Here is a 23,776-nt window from a genome sequence, read left to right as displayed (position 1 = left end):
TAATATAATTGATGTCTTTGAATATAGTTCTATTTTTTAAAAAACGAAATATATTTATAGATTATTTAAATATTTATCTTATTAATATAAAGAATAACATCAATTTTTAATTATTTTTTAAAGCATCAACCGTATAGTTATACACCACATTTAAAAACATGCACAAAATCTACTTATTGATTTTAAAGCAATGCATCTTTGAATTTCTGTCTTCTAAGAAAAAGGTAAACTTACGCGATTTGCTTTATTTATATTGAATTACGAAAGAAGAAGAAGAAGAAAAAAAGAAATACGTGTTGAAACCCGTAATCACCAAGACACGAATATCTTGTTAGAAAGTATATAAAACCAACACGGATCGCGGTCCTGGAAAAGTCATAAAAGAAAGGAAAGCAAGATTTACCACGTGCGCCGTGCACTCGCTCCAGCTGTACGGCAAGAGAACCGAAACATTCAGGTGCATCACAGGACTCTATTGTACCTCAGCGTCGCTGTGTGAGCGAACCGGTCAATACGCGTATACAGGGCGGTCGCGCGCGCTAGACACACACACACATACAGAGAGCGCGCACACTAGACACATACAGACAGGCGCAGAAGAGAGGCAGCATTTAAACCAGTGACTTGGAGTTGTAAGGACACTCTCTCAGTTTACGTGCGAGAGATTACATGCGCGCGCTTGGCGTACTCCCAGAGTTGAATTGGAACTTTTCTTTTACCTCGTGCTTCCCTCTCTCTCTCTCTGATTTCACTCTATCTCTCATTCCCTGAACTTCCCTTTTTTTTTCCTTCTTTTTTTTCTCTTTCTTTACTCTTTCCGTATCGCAGAATCTAAGAAGATTGTGTTTGCGTGGTTACCAAAAAAAAATAATAAAAGTTCGGAAGAATGTCCGTCTGCACCAAGATACGAAAACTTTATCGGGTTACCTAAAAGGATACTTTTCCATGTCTCGGAGAGTTAGTGCAACATCTAGAACTTTCATCTTGTTATAGAAATGTGATCTTTTGAGAAAGCCAACCTACTAAATCTAGCCAGACCGTCTGTTTGAGAAACTACCTTTCTTAAAATCCCCCTACACACTGCTGTGAAGGAAGTACATCCGGGTCACTATGTGAACAAAGTACGACATCCAAAAAAGACAAGTTTTTTTAAGCAGGGGCTTCCTCTAATGGGAGCATCAAACTATCAACTGGAAGTCGGAGATCGACGCACTTAAATGATTTCCCAGATTGCATTTCGCTCAAAGATTGTAAGATGAATTGTTCCGGACAGAGTGGTGTGCTTTGTTGCGGGGGGTTGAAACGTCAAATACTGACTGACCCCACTGACCCGATTCTGGTGATGTGAAGGTAGTTTTTTTTTTTTGGCTCCCATATTTTTGCTCTGCTTGCAGTGATTGGTATTCTATATAAGGATATCGAGTGCCATGCATTACTTGCTCCTGGAGTATTTGCTCATTTCTTATCTCTCATCAGGTAAGGAGCTTTATATGCATTGTAGTATTAAGAGTCCTAAAATGGATGATGTATTGAGAAATAAATTATAACTGCACTGTTTTAAAAGCAACTCACTATTAAGGCACTTTAGTCTGCCAAAGAATCAGCTATTGCAATAATGCAGACCTATCGTGATTTGCCTTTAAATCCAACAATGGAAATTGAAAAAAAAAATATATATCTGTAGCAGCAGTACACTTTGAATATTAACACATTAACTTTTGTTTCGCGAGGCACGTGCTTAGCCATTGTTTCTATATTCATAAATTGTTTAAGGATTCATTAGCTGGTAAACTTTGAAGATTGCACTGTTATTAGCGCGTTCTGATCGAGTGGGTCAACGGCGTACTAATCGAGGTTAACGGTCTTGATAAAATAGTGAGAACATGTGATAGATGGAGCGGTTCATCCAGTCTTGAAATAAACTGGAACCGGAAGTGGAGATAAATATTGTATAAATAACTTCTTACTTTGCATATACAATTTCCATGTCTACGGGTTTACAAGTCTGAATATATTTGAAATCTTATGATTCCACGATCTAAATCAGAATTATACATCACATCCATTACGCCGATACATACCAGTATTGCCGGAGACAAAAACACCTGTTATCTGACTAAAACGTACGTACTAATGAACCTCATATAATCCAATTAGACAACCTAAAAGGTTTAGCTGAACGCACGTAAATAATATGACAGTTTGCACACAATGGAAAGTTTAACGATTACTGCGTCCCCCCCCTTTTCTATTTTTATTACTTTGTTCCTATCAACACGGTACTGTATTTGATCATACGTTTCTACGGAAACTACTGTTTATGTATTCCGTGACATAATTAGAATTTGCAATGATTACAAATGCTAAAAAAAACGAATGCATTTTTTATTAAAAAATAGTATTTGTAGAAGGTGCATCCACCGTATATTGAAAGTAAAGTCTTCAATCAAAAAGCGATATGAATTCAAGATTTTTTTTTAAAATAAAAGAGTAATGAAAAATTCATAGAAGCAACGATAAACTCACTGTTTTTAGCTGTCATGACTCTGTGCAACAGTTGTAAACCGAATTACATTATTAAGATAGCATTTGGCTCTGCGTTATTTTTTCTAATCAAATCCTGAGACAATCTGTGCATTTAAGAGATATCTGAATAGAAAATACTTAAAAATGAATTGATAAAAATGAATTATACTCACCTCGTTCCATTTTTTTATTGGGGATCTTTCAACTTTAAACAAAAAAACAGATACAAGCCTCACAGATCCATGCCACAGTGGGATTCAAACCCACGACCTGCTGGTTGTAGAGCAGATACGCTAACCACTCAACAAACCAGGCCGGAAGGCCTAACATTTGATATCTTTCAATAAGTGAGGTGGTGTGTAGCCAAATGAAATTATCCCCGATTTAAAGACATTCAATCAATATCTACTGGCAAAGTGGAATTTCGGATCTACAGCCTGTTGGAAGGAGACGCTATCCATTCGGTCAACAAGGTGTCTTTTACCGATTGCTTAAGCAGACAATAATAAACGTTAATATACAATAGCAAACTTTTCTGTGTTTTATTGCATTTTGTATAATTCGTTGCTCCCTTGGGATAATTGTCTTTTGTTATACATTATAACATATAATTAGGTATTTGAATTATTTGAAACACGAGCAGAAGATCTTTATCTTAATAATATACTTTATTGCGTATCAGCGAGTGAATGCCGTGTCAAGAAAAATGGCAGACTTTGAGGCAAAAATGTTCATCGTTGCTTGCTTGTATTTTCCTTGTCGATAATTTGCATTAAAAATAATATCAAAGACGACTTTATATTGCTGAACCTCTAAGTCGGAGAAGTGCGCATGCTCAAACTACAGTTGTCAATTTTAGTTGCCATATTATGAAAAATGGAAGAATAAATGTTTTTCAATTAAACTGAAATTATCGACAAATTTATTTTAATATTCTATATTGACTACAGAGGATATCCAATGATTTGTCTTTACTAGATAGACTGAAAAGTAATTAATAATGAGAGAGACTGTTTATTGAGCACGTAAACAAATTACGTGTTCGACTGTGTCTAAACTATTTAATAAAATTGCTAGTTTTCATAATGTATTATTATAAATGAATTTATAATTTTATATAAAAATCTATAAACACAACCAAGCGTTTGCCTGCTTAGTTTTCTTCCAAAATGTTAATTTCTGCGAGCGCCCCCTATTAAAAAAAAAGTACTGCAGATCACCTGCTTACACTAACACGTCAGTAATCGGCATCTACTTCCTTTCGCGAAGTGATGGAATGACTGGATTTTCAGTTACCCTAAAGTGCTCACCAGTGAGAGAAAGTCGATGGGAGGGAGGGCGGGATGGGGGTAGGGTGGGTATTCGGGCAATGATTGGAGTGTGTTACTGGGAGAACTGCACGTCGTGCAAGAGTTGGCAGCAAAGACACACGTAATATGTCATCGCCCGCCTGCAACGTAATATAACACTCGGCGTTGTATTCGGTCTTTCTCTGGAGAGCAACTTTGTGATCTTAGAGTCAGTGTTTGAAGATGACACTCCTCGAAGCGTTTTTCCCCTCTGTTGGTGGTTCGCTGCTTATAGACCGTAAACAAAGTAGGTTTTCTGGTCGAACGCGATTGTTTTCCTTGGTGGGCACAAATCAACGATTCACTCATCTATTAAAGCTACGAATGCCGGCTACATTGCTCATGTCTGACGTTTGATTATCGCTCCGTGACAATTCGTTCCTCATTAGTTTCCCTTCAACTGATGATACGCCATAAGGACGAAACAGAAATACAACTTGTAGGATGTTTGAATTAAATTACGACACCGTAAGAATTACCTCTTCGTATTTAAGTAAAGAAACAAAAAAAAAGATTATTTTCCTGGTTAACTGTTGCTGCATTAGGGAATGTCACAAAAAAAAGGTCGTGTTTATTGTAGCTGTAGGAGACACATCCTTGAGGCAGCCTCGTTACTCGGATGAACCTCTTAGTAGCTCCAGAGGGCACTGTACACAATGCAATAAATTAATCACGCTGTTTTTAGACGTACGTGTAACGTACAGTGATTATACAGTTTCGGGTGAGTTATGTAAACATGACCTTCTTTCACCTTTAAACACTACCCTTAAGGTTTTTATGGTGGTGTTTAAGAGTAGGGGAAAAAAACGGTCTTGAAAGCTTTGCTGTGCGTGTCAATACAAATGGAACTTTAAATTAACTGTTAATACTTACCGAAAAGCAATTTTTTTTTAATTTGCTGTAACCGAGAGATAGAGACACAGAGTAAAGAGGGGAATGATCAGGTATACAGAGAAAAGAGTGGACAAATGAAAAAAGAAACTTAAGTTCAAACAGGAGGAGGAGAAGGAGGAGAAAGATTAGTTTAAGGAGAAAAAGAAATCGGAAAGATTTGGACTCAAATGGGAGTACAATAAAAAAAAAAAAGAAATACATAGCAAAAAACAAACATTAAAGAAAGGCATGGTTGCATAAATGTATTAAAGATAAGAAAAAGGTTCTGACATAGAGGAGGAAACGTTTGTACGAAAAGACAAAATATCATTGACGAAAAGATGATTGTCCTAAGGAGAAAAACGTTAACATGGAATTGCAATCAGAAAATGGAAGAGATAAAAAAAAGACAGAGTAGAGGACCGAAAAGTGTAAATTAAAAACTGTTCTGCATCTTTAATATTTAAGCTCTGGAACATCCAATCAATGCTATCAGCATCGGATAGTAGCGATGTCGAAAACTGCAAAGCGTCGACCGAAGTTGAACCAAATTGCACGAGGCAAACTGTCCGCATTTTTCCGATCAATGTTCTTTTGCAGTGGGCATGAATTTCGGTTGCATCTGTCGTCTTTTATTTATACTGCTGAAATAATTATGAAGACCGTTGCAGATGGAGAATGCATTCTAGCAAAGGAGTTCATTTAGCGCATTTTCCACAAAGTAAAATTGGGTTTCCTGATGTGGGCGAAATTGCGCATTTATAATGAACGAGGCAAACTATAACCAGGTGGAACGAGTAGAGGGGGGGGGTTATTTACCTAACCTAAAAGTGCTTTGCACTGGCCATATGGGGATAAAAGTATCCTCAAAGGTACTTAAGAGCATGCATAGAAAATGTTTCATAAAATACCAACACCGCAGCCACCACCAACTATCCAAAGTGCGGCAATAAAGGCAACTATTATGAATTCAGACATTAATGTAAGACAAGGAAATTACGTCCATGTTGAAAGGAAGGAAACTATATACATTTTTAATGATGAATAATTGGTAACGGTTCAAACTTGCAATGCAAAATTGGGGAGATATCAATAAAGTTAATGCTGATTCTAACCATAAATGGGCTTGTATAATTCATGCCTAGTTTATAAACCATCGCTTGAGACTAATGTTAATATCATTACCTCTTAATAAAGATCTGAATGGTTTTGAAATTTGCCGTTCTTAATTTAGAATCGCTGACCGGATAGAAAGCAGCCACTCTGTTCAGGTGAGGCTACTCTTTTACAAGATGCGAGCTTTCCTAGTATTGGCGTATATTATCACCAATCCATGGATGATTTGTCCTCAGTTACGAAACCAAGAATTGTAGACAATTATTTCTTATATCAAAACGCAGATTTCTTAAAACACAGTTTTATTTTGTTCTTTTGCTACCCAGAAAAGATGAATTTGTATGCGTTACGATAACTTTCGGGTTTTTGCTCTGTCAGTCAACTATTCCATTTCTACTTGTCTCTGGTTCGCCATCATTACTCATCGAATGGATATGGAACATCTCCATCATGCCATAACAATCGCGTTGCGTGTCCAAAACCGGTGATATTTTCATCCATTCCTGTCCTATTCGAGTCGATCTTTTCTTACGGTTAGTACAAATTCCAGCTATATTTCAGACATCTTTGAAATTCTCTGGTCCTTCTCTGCACAGCTCACTTACAAGTAGGGTAGAAAGATCCACGAATTGAAATTTTTTATCTACGTCTGAAATCGGTGCTGATATGAAAGAATTTGTAACACTCCATTTATATCAAAATCAAGCGAGTTCCACAAATGAATTTTGCACTTATAACAGTTTTTACACAATCTACACTACCCTTGAGAAAGTGAAGCAAATATCTAGTTTATCCCACACTTTCCGAAGCGACCTCAAACCTTCAACAACACCGAGAGTAAGAGAAACTATTTGGGTATAAATACTGTATTTCTATATTTTGAACATTAATTTACCTGAAAATGGAATGAACATTTCTTTTGTTTAAAACTACACATTCTTTATGATGATTTTGTAAATATACAGGTCTCTGACATTTCAGTATGTATAAACTGGAAGTTTAATTACCGATAATATTCAGTTTAACCTTCGTTGGCTTAACGCTTGATTTCACAGAGTTATTAAAGACGGAGTGAAGAGAAAAAAAAATTTAAAATACGGTACTGCTCTAGACAACAAAAAAATGTACTAAAAACAAACCCTCAGCCCCGTTCATTTCCAACTCATTGTACGGGAGCAATTTTACAGACGTTTTTCTGGCAATGACCCAATAGAAGCGTCTTATCTTAGACTGTTAATGTCTATTCCATTGAAGGAATGGAATTATTATTAGCTCCACAGTTGAGATGGCGAAAGAATCGTCTATGGTCTTGAACTTTTTATTCTTTTCGCGATTGTTTTTTTTTTGTCCCTTACTTGGAAAAGAATCAGATCGTGTTGCAGAAAAGTATTGAGTACTTTAAAATGTCTTCTTATCCATATTTTAGATGGTCTGAACATATCATAGTTGACTACTATTGTGACCAATGACCCCATTGGTCATTTTTAAGATAGATATTTGGTCTTTATTTCTTTTTACTTCATCGGATCGTTTAATTGATATTTATGCAAGCAAGAATTCAAAGAAAGAATAAACGCTTAAATCTAACATTTTCCTCTTGAGTTGTAAAGATACGCTATTCCCCTTCTTACTATATCGATCTTAAGATTCCAAATCCATGCAAAAATTCAAAATAGAAATGTTTTCTAATTCTGCAGGCCCACTCCATAATTCGCATTTCGCTGTTACTGTTTTTAATGATGAAAGGAGTAGTGGAATAGACAATTCAAGTGGTTTTTATTGCTGCTAGACAAACGGTTTCCCCTCTACCTTACACGAAGTTTCAGTTTATCCCCCGGATGCTGAACAGTAACGGTATAATAGCACTCCACTCACATTACATATTCGATGTTTGTCTTCATTGTTTATATATAATACGTGCTTTTGAATTGCTTCTCGTGTTTCGGCCATTAAAATGCTTTTTTTTATACGCATATAATTTAAAGAATAACAGGCTTGGAAAGGAGACATATCAGCACTCGAGTATCGGCATAAAAGCATTTTTGAACGACTTTTATGTACAATGAAAAGGTTTTTAGTGAAAATCTGAGATTCAACGGGCTCAATGGTATCGCACCAGAATGGCGGAGTTCATTTGAACTTTTGTAATTATAAGGTATTTTTAAGAATTTCCCGGAAATGTATTGGAGGAATCATACAAGAAAATGCGTATTGAAATAACAAAAACCATCAATAACATTAAATAGAAAATGGTTAGTTTGATATACAAAAAGAATTAAGAAAACGAAATGAGTACTTTTGCCTTTATGGAATAAAAATACTTCAGATTATATTTGATATTTCCACCATATTTTCCGACATTTATGAGTCAATTCCAGTCCTACATGCAAGTACTTTTGTTCATTGCTTATTAAGGAAGAATATATGAAAAGATCTATTGAAAATCGTCTACTTCCTGTTTCTCAGAAATCAAGAGATTTTTTGGTTAGGGCTTTCCATTTCGAGAAAATCAAATATAAAATATTCGTGATTATGAACGTTAATCTCTCAATAATAGTAATGAAAGGTTAATTGAGAAGTGTACACATATTTACAGATAAATTCGTTCTCCTGTAATATATAATTTCGCCTTGTGGAAGTCCTGCTAGGAATTCACTTCAATATGATGAAGACTTCCGCCCACAAGAATATCGCAGCGAACACACAATCCGAAAAACATTAAGTGACTATGAGAGACCGGAGAAAGGAATGTTTGATTAAGTCAGCTTCCTTTATTGGCGTTGTCTGACTCGTGCGATAGAAACGAACCAAAGAATGCTTCACATAGTGATCTAAGTTGAAAGCAAGTAAGTGGGAATTAGCGAATAGCTGCAATTCAAATTTAGACGCTATACCCACTTGTGTAATATCCCTCGAAGGAGGATATTGATAAGATGGATAACATTCGACTCCGAGAAGTCCTTATTTCTCAAAAAAAAAAAAAAAGTAAGTTTTTACTTAACATCTAATAACCAAGCATTTATATTTAACTACGGCATGAGCATCTAAATAACTTCTCTGAAGTTTAAAAGTGAGCTAGGGCATCATCTAACTGCAGTCTGAAACATCCAAGATTTTAATGCATTAATAAAATGTCTCTAAAACGTTTCGATTAAAAAAAAAACATCTCCCGATCTTACATCATTGAAGGATTGCATTAACATCTAGAAAGCATCTTATTCAACGTATACTATTTGGTTATTTCGCTCCGATAAGTTAGGCAACAAAAAACTCGCCTTATACTCTCAAAAAATATTCCAAATGTTCCTGAAAAGCTACAGGAGATGCTCAACATTCGAGTAAACATTTTCAAATATATTTGTGTAATAATGAAAGGAAGTAGTTTTGCACTATTTTAATATCGTCATTTCTTATCTCTTCGCCTGTGGCCACCTTTTTTTATACCGCTCCGAAAAGAATTGCTTATAAGATGAGATTTCCCATAGAAGATTTTAACAGCATATTTTGGTCTCTGGAATACACATGAGAGAGGATAATGGTATCTTGGGATCCTGAAAAGGAGCTTTGATATAGCATACTAGCACGGTTGTAAAGAGATTTTTCTATTTTTTTTCCCCAAGCTGTAAGTTGTCGGTTGCCTTTAGAATCAGAGGAGAATGTAGTTCCATCAGCAGATAAAATTTACACCTGAAAGCTGTATTAACCTTTTTCCATTTCTATGATGCCATTTGTAGGCAGTTTCTTAGCTCAATTACTTTTTTTTTTCACATTTTTGCGTATGTTTTAAAATTATGCATAGTTTCTCTACCAATCTTATCCTTAAAATATTCAGTAAAGTATTATGTTGGACAATGTCTTTCCAGGTAAAAGTTTCTCAGCTTAGCTTACTTTAAAAGGACATATATGTACTATATATCCAAAATATTGGGAAGTCTACGCGGGCCATACAACTATTTAATCGAATTATGTTAGCGGAAGGATAAAAAAAAACGGACCGGCACAACCGACTTACATAGCCCTCCTGTGCTACTTCAGCTATTCCATGGTAACGGCTGTATCAGGATTCAATAGCGTTCGATCAGAAATCAGGCTGTGTGAGGATTACATTTTTGGATGTCATTGCTTACCTGCTCAGATGCAATCGAGCTTTCATTAGCAGAACTTAAGCTGTTTACGGGAAACCACCGTGGAAGTTGTCTTCACTAGCCGCATCAATAGATATCCTGAGATACAGGAATTATTCCACATTCCAAAAAACATTCCAAACATCTGTATGAAGTGTGCAGCAGTACATATATTATCGCAAATAATGCAATAGTCCTACTATAGAAATAGGCTGAATATCATACTTCTCGATAAAGAGGTTGATGTATTAATTCCATCCACTGATCACTTTTGGTTACTGTTTCAGTATCCATCACTGCTGATCCTAAATTATCACGTGGTTCCTACTGTTAAACATCTGTTATTGTACTGCGTTATTGCCCTTAATTTGGCATCAGGTTACTATACAGTAAACGCAATGTCAAATGGAATCATCTGATTATTCTGCCGAGCTTCCCAATTGCTTAAACGACATAAAGTTACCATACTGCGTTACCCAATGGCATCTGATTACTGCATTGCTCTTTTCCTATTGTTTGACGTCAGTTTGCTGAACTGCGTTTTCCCTATTGTTTGACGTCAGTTTGCTGTACTGCGTTTTCCCTATTGTTTGACGTCAGTTTGCTGTACTGTCTTTTCCCTATTGTTTGACGTCAGTTTGCTGTACTGTCTTTTCCCTATTGTTTGACGTCAGTTTGCTGTACTGTCTTTTCCCTATTGTTTGACGTCAGTTTGCTGTACTGTCTTTTCCCTATTGTTTGACGTCAGTTTGCTGTACTGTCTTTTCCCTATTGTTTGACGTCAGTTTGCTGTACTGTCTTTTCCCTATTGTTTGACGTCAGTTTGCTGTACTGTCTTTTCCCTATTGTTTGACGTCAGTTTGCTGTACTGTCTTTTCCCTATTGTTTGACGTCAGTTTGCTGTACTGTCTTTTCCCTATTGTTTGACGTCAGTTTGCTGCAGCGCGTTTTTCCTATTGTTTGACATGTAGTTGCAGTACTAAGCTCTGCATGGTTAGCCATGAGGTTAATTTCTATTGTCCTGCTACTAGCAGCATGCTATTAATATATTGGGCTGTAGTTAATCCTGTTCAAAGCGAAAACGGATACCGTCTACTCTATATTAACAATTGCATACATGTTAAAACGTATGCAGTGATTTGTTCTAATTTATATTATTTCTCTTCTTTCTAATACCTATGGAAATATAGGTTTCGATAAGATCAAATAAATCAGGACGAAGATTCAACGAAATCTTTCACGTATATGATTGATTTTAAGCTTTCACAGAATATTAGGCAGGTTTCTCCGACGTCATACCCTATCTGCAAATGTGTTAAATTTAATGCAGCCTAAGATATTGTAAATACTGCGCGGAGATGTTTTGATTGATGCCTCGCTCATACAAGGGGAACAGAAACACTTAATACATGTCGTGTACATGCGACTTCCGCTGAGATTTGTATGAACACAGAAGAGAAATTGGTCGAGAGGGTTTTTAGTGTAAGTGCAACAGCACGAGCCTCTCTAGCGATTCGTTTCTATCTATGGGAGCCACTCTCTGTATGTCTGCAGATTTATCATTATTTCATACACTGCACGGCCTCCTCCTCTCTATCAATTTCCAGTGGGCACGTCTTCTCTTCTGATCAAATAACGTTGTCTGACATTTCACATCCCTGTACGGATTATTGCAAACAAATCTTGATCATCCGTCCGGAAATATGTTCACTGCACGTTTTGTCAGAATTCGAGATAACGGGAAGGTTCGCATCGGGTTTTTATAAATAGAGATCGAACGCATTCCCTAATATTACCGGAACCAAAATAGATCCGTACACTATCTGATTGTCTTGACCTGTGGAGCTCCTGATTCAATTGATGCTTTCAATCACGTACCCTCTTTTGTGTAATGGCCGCTACGAACATTACTGATATACGCACTTAAAATTTAAAATTGCACGAATATGGACTTATTTAAAATTATATGTAAAGCGTTGGAATACAGAATACGTATGTTTGTGATCTAACGATCGAGTAAAATAAAGAAATCCAATGTCAGCTGGTTTTTTTTGTCTACATATGCTTCTAAAAGATGAAATAAAATCGGAGCTGCTTTTCACAAATTGGCTTTTATGGAATGAATTTCACAACATTCTTATATATTGCTATCGGACTTTCGCTGTTGTTTTTATATCACAACAATGTTATGGGAAAGAATAAGCTACAATTGAAATATGGTGACGAAAATTCTTTTGGATTTTAATTGTAAATGAATAGCTCGAATTTATTTCAAACCTTAATTTGTTGGATGACGTCAGGCAATACTTCCAAATTCAAAATCTATTTCAAAATAAAAGAATAAAATGCTGAGTCTGCGCAGTTATGAACTATGATGTGGGACACATAATACACTTCTGTAGTCCGTAATATGATTGATATACTACACTGACCAACTTATAATCTTACTATCTTTACTAAGACAAACTTTTTTTTTGTCAACATCAAGCAACTTTATTATAATAATGCAAGTAACAGCAAATTAAGATGCTACACATAACAGCCACTTTCACAGAACACACAACGCTTAAAATGTTTCATCTAAAGAAAGCATACACGCTAATCACCGGGGCATACGTGAACGTAGTGTACGTAGACTAAACGGGCACTTCTAAGTCAGAAATAAGCGACAAAGACCGGAGTTAATGATTCTTTTGTTTAAGATGACTGCAACTAACGTCTGACCTACTTGTATATTTCCGAGTTTGAACGTGTTTGTTGATTACATTTTTGGTGGATGAAACCTACTTCAGAGAAAAGCTCTGTTTGAGAATAGTAATTCACTTTTCTTTTTCTTATCAAGGAAACCTTACTTCACGTAAAAACAAATTTGACCTTCCGTAACATTGCTATTGTAATAAATGACAGAAAATACGATTCATTTTATGCAACTTTTGAATAAAGCTACTGATTGTTAATCAAGATACAAGTTATTAATAAATGTAACTAACAGTCCTGAAGAAGAAGACAAATAAAAACGAAATGTTAATACTATCAATAACTACTAACCATCATTTTTAACAATAAGTTTTGGAAAAATATGTTTGAAACTGAAATGCATGACCCGAATGTTTGTGATACAAAAACGTGTATTTATAATTTGGCCTAAATGATCTGTAACAAAGAGATTAATAGTTTAAATACTCTTAAAGATAAGGAATGTTCCACTATTATAATATTCTTAAGAGACGTATCAAATTCGACATCAGAAAGTGTTTGAAAACTTGCAGATATTTCTCTTTCTTTTTGTCGTTCAGACAGTAATGCTCTTCTCTTCGGGATTAACATTCAATACCTGTCAATGGGTTAGGTGGTTTTGTTTTTGATCTCATTCCTGAGTGAAGAATGTCTTTCTGTCGTGTTTTCTCAGAGCGTAACTTCCGACACTTCTGTGTCTATATCGTCAGGTTTTCTTGCACCATTTCCTCAGCGACCGTGTTTTATTGGATTATTACTTCCGGCGGAATATGATAGAAGCACTGCTGCTTTTTTTTTTTTTTTTTTTTAAACTTTCTCTCTATCATGTTTCTTTTTTTTTTCTTTTAGTTTTTGTATCCTGTTAGGATATCTCGGATTCCATCAATGGATCTATACTAAGCTCCGGAAATGGCGCAAAGAAATTATTAGCATGAAAATCAAATCAGTATAATTATATTTATCCTAACTATCATGAGAATATTGTATTAACAAGTAGATTTATTTTTGCCTTTTGGTTACGAAAAATTAGAACAGTTCTGTCATATGTAATATTAAGCCTAACATTAGAAGTGAACACTCCAAAGAATCGGAGTTAGCAAGTAGACAAAGCATAAATATAACAGACATTGAAATAAAGAGAATTTCCATTTAATTATGTTAAGAACTCTAAGTTTAACTTTCAAAAAAATACCATGAACTCCCCAGTTTCTTTTGACATTAAAAAGCATCCTCTTTTACACCACAGACAAACCACATCTCCTTCCTGTCGCTCAATACTGTCTAGAAAAGGACTGGCTAGTCTTTGAGATCCAAAGAACCTGACTACATCACTTAAATCACTTAGTCTACGGATTTCCCTACGGAAGCGTGAGCATGAGTTTTTCACTTCTTGGGTGCCCGTCTACTTCAGCCAAAGTGTTACTTGTTTACCTCGACATATCTCCTAAAATTGAATAGAAAAACATTGAATAAACCTATAGTTCCGAAACCCTTTCCAAGTACAGAGAACTTCCGTGTTATTTTTCTGTTATACTTGAACTACAAATGGACAATGTACGTTGATGGTTTGTCCACTTACATTTATCGGAAGAACTTTCCTTAATAATTTAGGCAATGGAATTCTACGTTAAAGAACTGCCTATCATAAATATTAAAGAATAAATAATTACTTTCATAGTTTATTGATGTTAGGATTCATGAAAGGGTTATTGATGTGATGATCAGTTCGTAATGCAAAAAAACTTGAACGTTTTCGGTTAACTACTCGAATTTAGATACAGGGTTCCTTAAAACGAAATCGGTGACCGGAAGCACACCATCCAGCAAACCCGAAAACCGGAAGAACAATTAAAGTGCTCTTTAGGCTACTCTTCGTATTTCAAATAGCGATGATGTATAACTCAAAGAAGTTGAACTGTTACACAAAACAAGTTGGAAAACGTTAATCTTTTTCAACACCATCCCAACTTGCGTCTTTTAATCGCTCTTCTAATATATTCCAATCGATTTCTACAAAGTAATGTTTATAGTTTCTCGCATCATTTTGATACAGTACCAGGCGTTTCTTCGTAGCTATTTTCTTATTACATTTCTCGCTCTAAAACTCTTTTCGTAGAAAAAAATTGGCGCTTCTTTTTCTTGTCAAAGAATGCTTTTCTCATCTTAACGGTTATCTCGAACTGATCGGTGGAACGATGCAAAACACACTTTTTAATACAACTACAAACCACTCCCAGCAAGAGCATGGACTTTTTCACAGAGTGGCGCAGCTGTTCCAGCGGCTATGCGTTAATATAGTGCAGTCTACATGTCACGTTTATGAATACTTAAAGTTCGGTAAATATTATAGCAAAAACGTAGGGAGATATCGCAGGTGATGTAATAATCAGGGTTACAAAAATGCAATTCATATAGCTGTATTTTTATCTCAATCTAAACTTTAAAAAAAGGGCTCGATCAAGTTACTAATCTTAATAGAAACTTTATGTGTATAGTCTAACGATAGATCAAAAAAGAACTCCAAGAAGAGCATTTTTTTTATTTTGAATTTAACTGTTCGTCTAAATAATGAATAATTATTGCGCCTCTATGAGAGATGCATGTAATTTGTAACGAAGTTGCTTATTCTGCGTAGGGGGATGAACATCAGTCTCCCGCTGAAAGAAGCAACTGCGTTACAAATTACATGCATCCCTCATAGAGGCGCAATAATTATTCATGCGTTAATGACCATATATACTCATTTTTAAATAAGTTTCTAAATATATACGATAAGTACACCATTTGTATCTATCGTAGAATTCTGAACATGTTTTAATAACGTAAGAATTTTTAAGGAAGCAATCACTGCATACGATTATACGTATGTGTGTGTGTATATATATATATATATATATATATATATATATATATATATATGCAAACAAAACATGCACAAATTCTCTGCATAATAGAAAAACAAAAATAGTTCACCGATCTTTTGCATTATGCATTTCATATCGAACATACATTATAAAATTCTCTACAGAACGATCTATTTATATAGATTCCTGAAAACAATTTTTTTGTATAATATTCGATTCACCAACTCAATAAAACATTACTTCGTTACACAAAATATTGTTCGGGTTTTCTATTGTGAAAATCTCGCATACGGATGCTGTACTCTACAAAAAATAAATACCGTTATTCGTTTGCTAGTATGAGTAAGGAAGAGAGAGTAGTTCTTACAATATTTCACCTGCATATTTGTAAGCGCTGTCTGCTAATTCAGTAGAGAATTTGGAAAAGAGTACGAAATTGATCAAGTTATACAACGGTCATAAGAAACACCTAAGTTCTAGCAGTTCACTCTAAACGTGTTCGTTTTCCCCGAATACATCGCAAATATGCTATCAATTCTCCTTTTAAAGGCATTTCCTGCATTGCTTATGGCTTAATACAGCAGCAAAATTTGAATATCACAGAAACCTCGGAGAAAAAAAGATTTATTTTTCTGTCATTTCGCATTGCGTTTAGCCTAGCTGAGAAAGGGGTCCCAAGCCTCAGCGATTCTTATAAGAAAAATCGGTCATCATGGTCACATGGGAAAGTACATCATCTTTCTTGCTAGAGAATCGGTCTCCCCCCCCCCACTCCTGAAAAAAAAAAAAGAAAACTTCGAAACAATACTTACTTTTCATACATCATCGCTATACGAGAGTATAAAATGTACAATTTTTACAAATGCAGTCCCATCATACTTTCAAATGTCTCTCTAATGTTGATCTATACGGTGAGGTTTCAAAATACTTTTTTTCCCAGAGATTCTCCATAATAAAAAACCACTTTTGGATAACAGCGATCAATACATTGCCATATCGTAGTCTGCTAGTAGGCTTACAGCTTCTTTTTAGCTAAGAGTTTTGTATGGTAACATAAAATAAACATGGTCACTCTGAACTTTGAACACATAAATTTTAATTTCATTCCGATGTGTGCGTTTTCATTTTTTCCCTGAGTAAACTATTAAATAGTGACGTCCATTTGCAAGCAAGATAGCTATTAAGTGTACAAAAAGTGGCACCGGTCGATCAATATATTGGTTAGCGCACCTGCCGGTAGAAGCTGTTGTCAGTGTTCGTTAGACTGATCACCGAACCCCATCTTCTATCGCAAGCACCACGCCACACACACACACACACACACACACACACACACACAGACAGAGAGAGAGAGAGAGAATTGGAAATCTAATACGTCTATTGGGAAAAAAGTTACTTCTACTGTTTGAAAGGGTAATTTACGCTAACCATCTTCTCAGATACCCCTTGATAATATACGGAGACCTAATTGTTTAAAAGTTAAGCAAGTTTTCTTCTGTGAATTGACTTTCTACTAAGAAACTGAACATATCATCGTGTTATTGGAGACGATAATTGTCCATTCGTTATCTTAATTGTTAATTTTGCATTTTTGGACTGCAATTCACCTCTCCAGTGACGTCACAGAGACATTGCGGTCAGAAAAAAAGTAAATTATTGTTATTGTTAGTCAAGTCATAGTCGGATGAACTCTTATTCTGTTCACTTCGAGAAAATTCCATTTATTTAAAGCATTTCCGTCCGCGTCGCATAGTCGAACTCCTCTGATATTACTTTCTTACAAAGAAAATCCTAAGCTTCAGGTTAACCTTCTGTAACTCCATCTCAAAAGTATCTTAGGAATCGGAGTATGCAGCGTCAGCAGTTGTCAGAATAGTTGGAGAGTAAGCTAGACGTCTGTCAACACCAACTAGTGGTAGCCATCCCCCTTTTTTTTCGAGTATAGATGCTCTTCAACGAACAGTCTCTCCATTGCCGTCCATCACATATATAGAGGATATCACTTTGCTAAAGCGACATCTGTCAGTGACAATTTTAACTTGCTCACTTGTGATGGACACAACATTTCTCCTCTCTGCAGGCAAAACCCATACTTTTAATATTACAAATCGCGTGTCGGCCCCAAAAAAAGTCTGTTGGAAACATCTGACCAGTTCTCCGGACAACGATTTGGTTGCTTATAGTGTTAAGCAGATATCTGACTTATCACTATTCTGAAAATTTTCAAAATATTGCTTACGTAAATGGATCAAGAGTAAAGGAACTAGTTTCTTTCTTTTTTCTTCATGTATAACAGAACACCAGACACACAGCCAGTTCTAGAATTCTCGTAGCAGCCGTACATGGCCACAAGCCAACCAAGAAGTTTCGAGGTGGAGGAAGAGTTTTAAATTGAATAAAAAGATAATAAAATAAAACGATACTGGATCTGTAGAGAAGATGCAGGTGTACAAATAATTATTCTAGGACTACCACCATGCTGGGAAATGTTCTGAAAATATTCATTTATACTACCTTCTTGCGAAGAAGGGAGAAACTATTCTTTGGGATTAATCAACTCTCCCCACCCCAATGTGAAATTCGTTTCTTTTTACGTAGGGATTGTATGCTCTGTTAGTGGGAGGAAAGAAATCCTGGTTTTAGAGAGGATAAATTTCTTATTCCTATGAGATCAACTAACTCACTTTTCGGTTGAAAGCCTTTGTATTATTGGCAATTGCAGACGGGATTCGAACCCAGGCATTTTGCAAATTAAGGATACCTAAGCGCTGGTAGTGTATTTAGGGAGAGTGAATACCCTGCAGAATCTCCTGAGGAGAGAGTAACCGCTTGCCAAAATGATATACTCACTTACCTTCTTGCGAGCAGAAATGCATCTTGGGAAATTTCCTAAATATTTTTCCGCTCATTTCTAAGAAACTCGGAAACGAACTCAGTTTGTCTCAGCATAGTCGGAAATTTCCTCTAGGGTTCTCCAGCCTTCGCCTTGCAAGCAGAAAAATAAACCCTATTCATTTCGTACATTATGTATAAGCATTAATAATAAATGTTTATACATTATGAATACGAATATTAGACTAATGGAAATAATAAATTTCCATTGGTCCACCAGGATATTTAGGTCCATGTAAATATGGCAACGATATGGACTATACAGTTTAAACTCAATTGATTCAGTAGTATACACGTAAGTAAACTAAGCACAAATATTGCCTGTCTCTTTGTTTTTCTGGGAACACTTGACCATTCGAAGATGCATCGATTCCAAAATTATAGCACAGGACTGACTATGTAGCACAGTGAATATATACAAACCGATTAGGGTGAGCCACACTACTACTCTACCATGTACATGATCAGACTACATGATATCTACTATAGATCACCAATATCTATCATGTCATGTGCATCATTCAATCATTCACTATTGTAGTCCTACAAAAAGAGATACACGAAATACGTGATTCTTCGCTCTTACCCACATCCAATATTTTGACTTCACAATGATTATTCACATATTTAGTTGCTTCCACTTACTTTTATTACTATCGTTTTTGCTCTTTTTCGATGACGTTTCATTGGTAGTCAACAATTAATAACTTAAAAATATTAAATCGCTTTGCATACACAAGAGTGGTCTGAAAGTTCTCAGCCTTGACCATAGATAGCAACACTATCGGCAAGATTTTTTTTCTAAGTTGGAACATCTGTTATAAGTATCCATGTTAACTTGCAAGTCATTCTATCACGTAGTTTGTTTTATACAGCTGTTTGAAGCAAACGTGATGTACGTATCCCTTGAAATGGATGAAATTGAGTATCGTGCAGTTATAAAATTATTTGTAAAAGAAGGTTTAACGCCAAAAAAAAATTAATTCTAATTTCATAAAAGTTTATGGGCTCTCTTCTCCTTCGTTTTCGACAAATAAGAAATGGGCTACCGAGTTTAAGCCGTACCAGCCTTGAAGATGATCCACGTGAAGGACGTCCAAAAAATTGTAACAACACAAGAAATCATTGATCAAGTGCACGATATGGTATTGGATGACCGGTGAGTCAAAATGCATGAAATTGTTGGGACTATAGGCATTTCAAAAGAACGTGTAGGATATATTTTGAATGAAGTATTGCAAATGAAAAAGCTTTGCGCAAGATGGTTGCCGTGCTTCCTCACAGCAGATCAAAAACGCACTCGCATGAAAATCTCTTTACAGTGCTTGGAGCGTTTTAACAAGAATAAAACTGATTTGTGGGTCGATCAATTACTATAGATGGGACTTGGATTACCGTTACACACCAGAATCCAAACAGCAGTCAAAAGATTGACAGAAGCCTTATTCAGTTCCAAAAATAGACCAAGTCGGTTCCATCAGCAGGAAAGGCCATAGGTGATGGCATCGGTGTTTCGGGATGCTAAAGGCATTTTGTTTATTAATTATCCTGAAAAGGGTAAAACAATGACTGGGGAATATTATTTCGACCTTTTAACCAGACTAGAAGAAAAAATTCGTAAGAAAAAACCCCGTTTGCAGAAGCAAAAAAATCATCTTTCATCAGGGCAATGCACCTGCCCACAAAGGTGTTTTGGCAGTGGGAAAATGAAGGGATCTGCACTATGAATTGTTGAAATATCCACCCCATTCCTCAGATTTGGCTGCCTCTGACTTCTATCTCTTCTCAAAACTAAAACTCTTCCTCGGTGGTCAGTGTTTTTCTCCGAATCAAGAGGTGATTGCAGCTGTAGAGGGGTATTTTGCAGATCTTACTAAGAACCACTACAGGGACGGGATAATGGAGCTGGAGCATCGTAAAGGAGATCATGTTGAAAAATAAAAATAATTTTGAAATTATAAATTCGGTTTTTCATTGTTAGGCCGAGAACTTTTCAGACCACCCTCGTAGATGAAGAAAATCTACTAACAAGGGAAATCGAATAATTTGGACATTAAACAGTTTGACAAACGGTATTATCAAGGTTCCAGTAGGTCTGGGAATTACGTATGTGATAAAAAGTGTAGACTATTGGTTTATTCAACTTAACAGAAAATTAATGACATTACAATGTTAGTTAATAACGCATTATTTAATACGAAATACACACGATTTTAAAAGTATTGTGTGCGCGTTCATAGTGGATAGAAATGGAAACGGTACCAGTGTTTACATCCATAATAACCATACATATTAATACATGTATATATAGATTAAAAAAAAAACTAATAATGCGATTTTAAGAAAAACGTTTAAGTCTGACAAAAATCATACGACGTCTCCCCATACAACCCATCTGTGATCTCATTCAAAACAAACAAATGAGTCAGACACCATCGTGAGAACTCCAGTGTTGATTTCAGCCATCACACAAACAAGCAGACAGGTAGACGGACGAACTTGTTCGAATACAGAATGACGTATTGATCACGCGTTTTCAAGAAATACTATAACCCGTACCAGGAGTTACTTTATCTCCGTAACATCAGCAAAATAATTACCTCTAAGAACCGTCTCAAGTAACCAATCATCCCGTCCACTTATTACACTGTACACCCTTTAATTGGCAGTTGTTAAAACGTTTGACAAGCTATTTGTTTCCTCTACACCTGTAGATGCCACAAATAAAAGGGTTGTATGCTGACGGTAGCCTACTTCGGGAGGGTACTTGACTCTCAGGAAAACATAAGCCATAATTAGTTCGCTTGCTTTTGTACTCATTTATCCTTTAGGTAACTTCCTTCTTATTTGATTGCGACTTATTTGGGCTTTTCTATGGAAGAAATATTAACCAGTTAGCTACAAGCTCCTTGAATACAGTTATATGAACTGTACGAAGCATGTTTTCCAAAATAATCATTTATGCGTAATTCATGATATATTTTCACGATTATATGATAAAGACAACTAATTCTGATTTTAAACTGCTTCTGTATATCGTGGTATGTTAGTTGGAACATTGTTGAAAGCTAACAATGTTAGTGTTGAAACATTGTCGAAAGCTAACAATGGAAAGGTTTTTCCACTTTGTTTCCAATAGCTGTTATTTTGCCTTCCACACGAGTATATTTTTCATGTTTATCGCTATGAATAATATCTAAATAATTTTATGTTGCTTCTTCAGTATCCCTGAATTCCTAAAAATTAAATAAAATTATATTGTCATCTGCATTGCGATTTCTTTGCTTAATACAATTGTCACTCATGTATGCCTATGAAAGAACTGCGAAAAAAATAATTACCGAACCTACGCCTTGTTGCTAGTGTTAGTTCCCGTCTTACAGATCCGACATTACATTTTGTGTGATGATGATGAATACATCCTTCAAATTCATCTCTAGAACGCGAACTAAACAGAAAGTGTCATTTGTAAGGAAATCGCGTTATACCGTAAGCTGCACAGCAAAAGAAAAGAAAAGGAACTTATTTTCCCATCTGTTTATACATCGCTGGCGAACTCACCATTTCATCTCAGTTATTTCTCGAAGTCTGGTAAGCGGATATTTTTCTTAATAATCTTTTCAAAAGTTTTTGTTTAAAGGAAAAAAAAAACAGCTTTGTTTCCAAGATTATCGTTAAAACTACAGTTTCCCTTCCAAGGCATTGAGATGAGAGAAATATTGTTTGAATTACACTCTTCAAGAGATTGCAGAGGAAAAACGAAAAAAATGGATCACAGGGATTTGGCAGCAGTTTCTAAGAAAACGGCTCTAAATTTGTTTTTCAGATAGAATCCTTGATGTATGGCTGGCAGGAAAACAGCGTTGGTTATCGAGGACCAGTGTCACAGTTTTGTTTCAAAAATAATGGATGAATTATTCAAGGTGAAAAATTTTCACAAAACGAAACAGCCACTACTTGTAACAGAAGACAAACAATGCTTTTTTTTTTCAAGCAACAATGATTTCTCGCGTGCCACGTGATCGATCAGCTGATTGTAACACAAAAGTGTCTGTTTCTTCCCGATTACATTTTTCCTTGTTATTCGCAAAGCTTTTCAAATACATTTGACGGATGCTTTTTAATTCTCGTTCTCCGCGCATGCGTTTTAAGTCTGAGTACCCCGTAAGACAGTAATATAAAGAAAAGGGTTGTACTAACCATCTTTGGGAAACTTGTTTCAGCAAAATTTCTTTTTTTTTCGCTGCCAAAAATCACACCCAAATGGTTTCGAATGGAAGTAAAGTGAGTTGGTAGAAATTTATCATGTCCGGAGAAGCGATAGATTCTTTAAGTTTCGCCGTAGGGTGGATTTGGTGCATGAACTGTTACAACTTTTCCCATTTCGGATACATCCCTTCTCCTAGATATCAGGCAAAAATATTTTTCTTTTATTTTCTTTACTTCGTTCCATTGTATGGAGTCTTGTAATAAAACAAACTACGAGTAATCTTACTCTGGTGAATGTACGGCTTCCAAAACATGCTGAGAACTATTGATTTTGTCTCCTACTCAGTAATTTGTTCTCTCTCTGTATTCGCGATATCAACCGAGAGATCATGTAAGGTGCTTGAAAATTTTCTATTTCGAGATACAGTAATTTTTATTTTGTTTTGTTTCTTCTTCAGTTTCATGAATACAAAAGTAATCATTAAAACAACTGCGATTAGTTGTTTATTTGTAAAACACCGTAATGTTTTACGTTTATTTTTTATAAGGAAAACTAGATTGTTTTTTTTTTTTACTTAGTTCTTTAATACTGACGAAACTATTTCCTTCTGTTTGACTTCAGTTTACCGTTAGTATCAGAAGGAAATAGTTTTGTCAGCACTTAGCACAAACACCCAACTAATGAATGAATGAATTATTTAAAATTATATATAATGAATGCACTTAATATGGGAAAGGAATCGAAGCTTTAATCCACGGTATTTGTATAAACACAAACTTACAAAAAAAAATGTGCATTTAATGCAATAAAATACAGACATTTGGAATATGCACGTATCTCCAATGTAACTTAAAATTAACCTGACATTTTGCACAGATCTTAGAGATCAAATTTTCCCTAAATTCATCTAAATAAAAAGAGAAAACTATGTGTACAGATGGACAGAAAAGCGAATACAATGAATGAATACACATTTAAAAAATCTAATAATAATACGTCTAAAGGAAAGGGTAAAGCCGCAAGCACATTATTTAAGTGGATAGTGAACGAATATTCTAAAAATTGGTGTCTAACAAAAACCAAATG

At 35.5% G+C, this 23,776-nt stretch overlaps 1 protein-coding gene across 3 annotated transcripts in view; it reads left to right on the top strand.

The window, feature by feature from the left end:
* Positions 1-1,274: 1,274 nt before the first annotated feature.
* The window catches only part of LOC150094684 (cell adhesion molecule Dscam1-like), a 260,850-nt gene continuing 238,348 nt past the window's right edge, over positions 1,275-23,776 (top strand). For all 3 annotated transcript variants that reach the window (XM_090411283.1, XM_090411282.1, XM_090411281.1), the window contains exon 1: positions 1,275-1,476. In XM_090411283.1, coding sequence (XP_090267409.1) covers positions 1,428-1,476 — 49 coding nt within the window. In that variant the 5' untranslated portion in view covers positions 1,275-1,427. The remainder of the gene's footprint in view (positions 1,477-23,776) is intronic.

The sequence above is a fragment of the Typopeltis vanoorti genome, chromosome 21, assembly GCF_054136105.1.
Source record: "Typopeltis vanoorti isolate ZY-2024b chromosome 21, IOZ_Tvanoo_1.0, whole genome shotgun sequence".
In the NCBI taxonomy this organism is placed as follows: Eukaryota; Metazoa; Arthropoda; class Arachnida; order Uropygi; family Thelyphonidae; genus Typopeltis; species Typopeltis vanoorti.
Note: the sequence above shows the minus strand (reverse complement) of the source record. Positions and strands in the feature narration are given on the sequence as shown.